The sequence below is a fragment of the Haemaphysalis longicornis genome, unplaced genomic scaffold (assembly GCF_048455015.1).
Source record: "Haemaphysalis longicornis isolate Haplotype H1 unplaced genomic scaffold, Haemaphysalis longicornis Haplotype H1 scaffold_7, whole genome shotgun sequence".
NCBI classification, from domain to species: domain Eukaryota; kingdom Metazoa; phylum Arthropoda; class Arachnida; order Ixodida; family Ixodidae; genus Haemaphysalis; species Haemaphysalis longicornis.
In genome coordinates, this window is record NW_027526422.1 from 130,248,095 (window position 1) to 130,256,225 (window position 8,131).

At 42.8% G+C, this 8,131-nt stretch overlaps 1 protein-coding gene across 1 annotated transcript in view; it reads right to left on the reverse strand.

Annotated features, from left to right (window-relative positions):
- LOC144146982 (uncharacterized) overlaps positions 1-3,873 on the reverse strand; it is a 28,794-nt gene extending 24,921 nt beyond the window's left edge. Inside the window, exons 1-2 of the mRNA XM_077678971.1 lie at positions 3,505-3,873; positions 284-427 (exon numbers count right to left, since the gene is read on the reverse strand). Of these exons, the coding sequence (XP_077535097.1) occupies positions 284-427; positions 3,505-3,727 (367 nt within the window). The 5' untranslated portion in view covers positions 3,728-3,873. The remainder of the gene's footprint in view (positions 1-283; positions 428-3,504) is intronic.
- Positions 3,874-8,131: the final 4,258 nt, after the last annotated feature.

Genomic DNA, 8,131 nt, shown 5'->3' on the forward strand with positions numbered 1-8,131 from the left:
GTTCTAAAGAGATCGCCAATTTCGTGGAAAATATTTTTCTGAGTGACGACTCAAATATGAGGAGCATCAGAAGCAAAAATCATGTAAGAAAGACAGGCCCTCCTTTTTTAAGCATTTGGCGAAAGGCGCTGGGCCTCGCCTCCGTGTGAATGCTGTGAATCCACGTCTTGAATTGGGGACAAGAAATAGGTCTGAGTTTCACGTCGCTGTTTTAATGATTGTTCTCCACAATCAAAGACTTCATTCCAGACTACATTCATCTGCAGTTAGCAAGACCACTTACCGTAAACAGCACCAAGTGTTACACTCATCCATGTTATGTTAGGCGCAAATGCAGCGCACGCCAGACCCACGCAGCTCACGGCAGTTGAGATGAGTGCCACGTAGTAGATGGAGATTTTTGTTAGTAGTAGGGAAACCAGGAAACCTGAAATTCAATCATGGATTCAGCAGCAACATTAACTTCTGTCTTGCACTTGACCACGTAGTCGCCTTAAAAGCGGTGCGATAATTGACGTAGCCGTCACATGACACTGCAATTCTGGTTGGTACGTCACACGAAGTGCCTCGTAATCATTTTCACCGATTTTTCCCAAATGTCCATGAATAAAATATACTACTACTATCAGAATGTTTCAGAAAAACTCTTCTTTCAGCAATTTTTAGATCACGAAACTCCGACAAAGCCTATGACATCAAGTTTTATCCCTAGTCGCAAGACTCACAATCTATCCAGCAGTGTGGAAGGCATCAGTTTTCTTTGCCGGGGCGGATCAAAAATTCAGTGTGTACGCCGGATTCCTTTTAAGCGAAGAGTACGTCTCGTCTCAATGTTTCCTCATGTCTTCCAGGCTAGCTAACTGAAATACCTTTTTTTTGTTGCGCTTAGTTATCATAATTACTCTTAGCCTTTGAGGCCCCTGGTAAGAAAATTCCCCCAATCTTCTAGCAGTGCCCTAGAAAGGTGAGTGTCATCTATATCACGCCTTCCCCATTACAGGCAACAAGTGGACAATATGAGAAACAAAAAACATATGCGCCTACGGTATTTGTGCATGTAGCACCCAATACGATTTTATATCCCCCATGTATTTCAGGCCATCCAATCGAGGCCTCAAAGTCGCCACCTCTACGGAAGTTTTGTGAAGCCCATGTCTGACCCTTTACCCTGAATGCCTGTATTCCCGCACTTCTATCAACTAATCAAAGCTTGTCTTAACTAGCGCTTTGGCCAATGAATTGGTTCGAAGCCAAAAAAAAACATTACGCGATAAACAGGGACTAATACTTCGATCTAGAAAAACAGAGCACAGTACCTTCTGCGCGTCGAAGACTTTATAGACCCATTAGGACAATAATATAGCTTGTGTCTCAAGGTTTTACTGCCGGAGAATAAAAATGCGGTTTGATTTCAATTTATTCTTTCAGAACTTAACGTTTAGGAAGCGGCGGTTAATTTATTCTGTCTTTTATCGAATACAGAAGTATGAAGTATGAAGATCTACCCACCTAAATCTCGCAAACAAGCTACACCCACTGATATCGATTAGAAAATGCCTCCTAAAATAGCATGGATTTTGCCGTTCAGCGTTCTGACGTCCATACGTGGTCGGTTCGTCCAAATATTGCGATACTTCCGTTCATTTTACAAAAGATGCCATCTAACTACTGTAATTATTGTGATTGTTCTTTCAGGGCACATCACACACATTGTTTCAAGTGTGTCTCATAGACATTGTACATTTTCGCAATACTCTCAGAGTGGGTAATATTAGGCATTTCATTCCCTTTCCACGATTCAGTATTGCGCCTGCGAGAGATGAACACATACTCTGCTAGCGGCGGTATGTGCGACATTGTTTGTCGCAACTGGCAAGTGGAATTCAAGCCACGTGCTGACCTCGGAACAAAAACAGCGACTTTATGTAACCTTAAGGTAATAAGGCAACTCTCGCAGCTGTCAAACTTCGTACCACAGGCGCAACATTACCTGTAGTGACCTCATAAGCAACTTATTGCGCTAACTGATGAGACTCGATTGAAAAATCGTATTTCGAACTCCAGTACCTTGATTTTTATTACCACCTGGACAAACTAGCAATTAGACAATGATTCCGGGTGCTGAATTTTCAGTTTATTAGACGGTTTCTTGTTTACGTTGTTGCTATGTTTCTAGTGCCCCTGAAAGCCTAGGTCATTACCTGTCCCTGTAATGAATCCAAAATTCTTGAGCTTTCTTAAGGACAATGCCGCAATTTCTCAACTACCAGATGTGTGTCTAAGATCTAAAATCAGCCATCCCACTCACTTTTGAGAAACTGTGTGATTGCACATCAATTAATTTGAGCCGTGAGCGCATTCGTAAACATCACCGTTGAAATTGTTCGGAACAGTTTCTCGGCACTATTGCTACTCAAATTTGAATTTCTGAGGACAGGCAAAATAACGCCGCATATACGTTTGGAAAAGCTTAAATAATAAACTTGTTCCGGGATTGGAGCTTGGAAGGTTGATTTTGGTTAACTCAAGGTAAGATAACCTTTTGTAGCGTAGTTTCGCTGCAAACAAAGGAACACAGGATTTACGAACGCTCCTGAAACATTGTCAGCGTGTTTGTGAAACATTCCAGAGCCATCACCTCAGCCTGCATACTGAATGACAGCTTTGCTTACCGCCAACCACTGCCACTCAAACTGGCCCGCTGCTTGCTGTGCGTGCACTCTGCGGCCGGTGCAAACAGCCCTACTCCTGATTGCTCCCCTACAGTGGCACGTATCGGCCCCAGAGAAAGAAATTTAACTTTTTTGCCTGCAACACGTGCTTCCAAGCTAATCTCATTGACAGAAGTTTTAGTTATGTAGGCGTAGTTTAAAGTAACTGTGGTTAGCGATGCTTGGGAACAATTATTTCAAGAGGAATTATAAAAAGAATAACACTTGAATGAAGTACACGCTATCATCAAAAAGCATTTACTTTACGAAATTCCGGTGATTCCTTCCGCCTCATAATATCGCGTGTACACAGCTTTAAGAAGCGTCTTTAATTTAGGCTACGTAATGAAGGATGTTGCTGAAACAACGAAGTTGGAGGCGCCTTAATCCTTCAGGGTAAGAGGTGAATGTTCTAATAGTAATTCACTAAAAGGCCTTAGTCATGTGAACTTCTGTAACTAAGAAATAAAGCAGACAAACAAGGCATTCATTGCGGCCACAAGAACTTTATAACACCGGTAACTTTGATTTCCTACTTTAAACGATGATCCAGACTCCAGTGCTCTTGCTCATTTCAATACCGAAGCGAAACGACTTGCACTAAAAAGGACTTGAGACTGCCAACTAAATCAGTTTGTGCGTGCAGTGCACATTACAAACACCGTTTTCCCCCAGACAACCACTAAAACATATTTGCATGCGCAATAAAGAAAGCACTTGGTGATCATGCCGAATTAAAACGCCGCGTCGGGACAGAAAAAATCACAAGCAACACCACCTCATTCAAACTCACCCCCCAAGTTCTGGCAGAAGAGGATGATGCTGTCAGGCCACGAAGCCATCCCTCGGTTGATCTGGTACTTCTCCATGAACAGCACATACAAATACCCGGTGCTTGATTGTGCCATACAAATGAGAAAACAGACGCACATCGACACAACTGGCACGCCCCAGCAGCAATCCTGGGGATGAGGAGCGGCTGCCTTGGAACACGTTGGACGAGTCATGGTTGCCATCGTTGACAGCTTTTCCGGGAGTCAGAGGATGAAGGGAGAACGTTATTGAGAAGACTTGGTGGGCTTCCTTGGTCCGAACATGCTTCCGTAGGAATTTCGCAGTATATTTTTTTTCTTGAGTGCTGCGATTTCAGAGCCGTAATTGTATCAAAGACCGCCTTTGTTACGCCCTTGAAGAAATTCTTCGGTGCAACCAGATGTAGAGGCAAGCGTTTAATAGCACGGGTACGTATATTCCACACAATTCAGGCAATAATAACGCCTTGCTTTGTACAGCAGAGGTTTCTAGAAAATGAATGTCAGCGTTAACACAAGTGCCTTGGTGTAGAAGGATAAGCGGATTGGCTCTCCATCACTCACCAGTGCGTGCATCACTCAAGCGCGTCCATTTCACCAACAAAATATGAGCACCGTGTTGAAGAGGGCGGGGTCTCCCTTGTTGATCTTAAATTGCTGTATGGCACTAGGGGCTAAAGCGGGCGGTTTTGGGGAATGAGGTCTCACTTTGGTGCATCCAAGTCCGCTTCCGTTGTCGGGAAGCGCTGCTGCTGAACACATTCCAACAGAAAGATTGCGGCAGCGTAATAGAGCTTGCCAGCCTATCCTAGGCATTTACGGAAACAAAAAAAAAATCTGGTAAACGCTGCCTTTGTCCGTATCACTGCACTAGCAATAAAACGACATGGTCGGATACGGCTGTGCCAGATAACGCTAGGTCAGTAGCACCGTACACCGCCTATTACACAGTTTTGGTACGCACAGAGTTCACGGACGCAAACCTGAAAAGTAGACGTAGTCCTCACGCACGTAGTTTGAAACCATTTTAGTTACACCTACGCGACGCACTCCGCGCTTAGGGCGTTTAGATGGACGCGCTCTCCGTCCCTATATCCGCGCATTTCATCTGGCGCCGTCTACTAACAGGCACAGCTACTCCTGTAGCCACTCGCGATCTCGCGAGCCCGTTGCTATGAGGACGGGAAACGCTACTTCGCCAGACGTAACAGCTGAAAAATCGCTCTTCTACCTGAAAAACAAAAGCTGTTTGACGTTTAAATTTCACGTGAGGGCAATAATAGTCAAAGTTAGGGCGAAATCAACAGCTTAGAACACGGTATCGCAACGGGGGATTAGCAAGGAAGCTGTAATCGCTGCGAAGAAAAAGGGAAAGGCGACGCCATGTTGGTCAACTTTACGCACGGAAGCAAGACGAACATCGCAACGTAAAAATTCGAAGATCACGTGCATCCGTGAGACTCACGTAGGCCCTTTGCGTTATCAGCATGCGCACTGGTCATCCGTGAAAGTTCTACGTGCACGGAGCCTCTACGTACGCGAAACTAAAACTGTCTCTTGCCGAACGCGAACTACAGCCGACGAAGGCCCGGTGAGCACTCGAAAGAGATTCTTTGTGAGGTTGTCCGGAAGGATAAGCGGAGAGGGTAGAATTTTGTGCGCGTATTGCACAGCACCTGGTTTCAACTTTTTGGTACATTTCTGAGCAAAGTTATTTCATCTCTTATCTTTTGTTTTGAAGGATGGCCCTGAGGCTCGACGGCTGACCTTTATGCCTGGAATTACTTTTGAAACGTAGCTATATCCGCAAAACAAAATCAAAACACACCCCAGTTCCTTTGCCTTTGGTTCTTCCTGTTTTTCTCTCTTGTAATTTTCAAAAACGATGGCGCCCCTTCGCTGTCGCAGCAAAACTGACAAGCAGCGCAGCTGCTTTTTGCAGCTGACTCCTGTAGAATGTGAACCGCCCAACAAAAAGGCAATCTCGACGTAAAAATCGCGCCACCGTTTCCAAAACTTAGTGCCACTTTCTGCCCTACTGCCTCATATGCACTACGCATTCGTTCTTGGCAACCATGCTCTTTTTATATATTTTCTGTACCTTTCATTGGCCGGTTTTGCAAGAGTATTATCTTGTTGCTAGAGGAGAGACAAAGCAAGAGGCGCCTGCATTTCAAGGAGGAACGCTTTTTTTGGACGGCTTGAGTTAGCGCAAACGCTGAGTCACGTGAAGGTTTTTAAAAAAAGACTTACATGTTGCAAAAAGCTGTTTCTCACATTTCAATAGAACCTTTTTATATGCGATATGATTCTATCATTAGGGCCCCTACGAAACATAGCTGGTGGAATTTTATGTCCTTGCCGGTACTTTGACCACATGTCGTTCCCCTGATTAATAAAGGACCACTCCGTGAAACAACAACAACAACTACAAAATATACCGACCGCAGTTATAATGCGAATGACAAATAGCGCCAGCACGGTTTCGAACGACGGGTCAAAATAGCTAAAACTGCTAATTTCCTGAAGCCAAATATCACTTTTTTCTACTAATACACAGCTTTTACCAGGCTAAAAATTCAGATGCAGGCTTAATAGTTTGTGTTGCATTTTTTTCGGTTTCCCCACGACTGTACGACAGGCACGCGGGCGTCGCCACCGCGGTAAACATGGGTCCGAGGCAGTCTATGACGCTTACCCTGGAAAACTTTGTCTGGAGACTGCATCGTTGCTTGCGGTGTATTGCAGGGTCACTATCATCGTTTTGTGGCTTTTTGTAACCAAGCGGATTTCCCACCATAAAAGAGTTGTAACCCCATATCTGTATTTCTGTTTTTAGGACTATGCCTACTCATTTATCTTCCATGCTTCCTTTGGAAGAAAGCACAATTCTCCAGTTGAGGCAGTACATGTGTAATCTTCTGAACGTTTTGTCATTCTGAACGTTTTATCATTTAATCTTCTGAACATATTGTCAACCAGAAAAAACACATTTTAACCACATTTTCGTACACAGTAACTGCCAATCAGCCTGCCCTATAAGGTATTTTAAAGCAGGTAGGTTCAGTCTGAAAAAGAGAAGAGCTAGCATACCACCATAGCAAGTATTGAAAAAAATTTATCCGAAAAACACGATAAGTCCAGAAATTCCTGCAAGCAAAACTGAAGCAAAGAGCCAGTAATAAATGAGATAAATAACGAAGGACAAAAAAAGCGCCCAAGAAGTTTTTCAATCACGTAAACGCGCCAGCCTGCAAAAACGATAGCCATCAAAAGATCTAAGGGGAGGATGACAGCAAAGACATTAATAATATTTGTGGAATTGGCGCATAGTAATCAAGAGTTTAGTGAGAATTCACTAAGGGGAAGTCATATTTACGTAGGTGCTTACAGGGCTGTTGAAAATGGAGAAAGAGGAGTTGATTAGAGTAAGCTTGCTTAGAACAAACAATAGCTGAAGACTTTCCCCCTCAAAGCACTAGTTAATCCGACGCAATATTAGTGCAGCTAATACACATGCTTCAAAAAACATTAATGCATTATTTCTCGGGGCATTACATCACGTGATAAAACGCAAGCTAACAGCGGAGTAACAAAAACCTGAGAAACCTAGTACATATTTATACAGGTCACTTAGAGTAACATCACGGTTGTATATAAACTTGTAGGGCATGCCCCAAAATGGTCAATAGAAGAATGCATGTGAAAAAATAAAACGCAAAGGAAACTTTAGGATAAATGTAAGCAAGAGGAACAGTTATTGTTCTGTTTTTATCATTTCTTTACTGAATACAACCAATACCGGGTACTCTAAATAAATACATAAAATTAAATCAATGCAATATTGATATAAATAACACCTCGTAGTAGGTTCATGACAGCGCTACCGAGCTTTAAAACTTCAACAATGCATATATTTATACACTTTCAAGTTGGTTACTAAAACTGCCTTCATGGTTAGTTGTAAGATAATCACTTAAAATATTAATAACATCATCATAATCTAGCTAAAGAGGGCTGGTACAAACTTCACGGTGGCGGCCCTCCTGGTGTTAATAAATCTTCACCGGCACACAATATAAAATAAAATTTTGACATTGTTATTTTGCAGCCGTATAAAACTTGCACTTGCAAAAAAAAGGTAACCCCAGAGCAAGAAAATATTGTGACAATAACTATAAAGCCAACCCTCAAAGGCTGCACTACACTACTGGGCAGACTGAACATGGCCGAATAAGCAACTGGAAGCTCTATACTCAGCTGTCATTTACAAAAATAGAGGGAAACATCCTAAATACACATTTCAGACATTGTACTACACCCACTAAGACATTCCTACATCAACAAAAACGAACATCATCAAACAAAGCATTTTTGTTACATCATTCGATAGAACAGTACAAGCAGAACTGTTGCACATTAACTTTTTTTCTTCCCAGTTAGCATAGATCAGCATAATATGGCCTAGACTTACTTCTCTGAGAGATTAACGCGTTAAAGAGACACTATATACTTCAATGCCAGAAAAAGTCCTGTCTGCGCTCGCTTGAGTCGCTGGACACGCCAGAACCACTTTAGCCAGTTTATAAAGCTCGGAGCTTTCCTGTC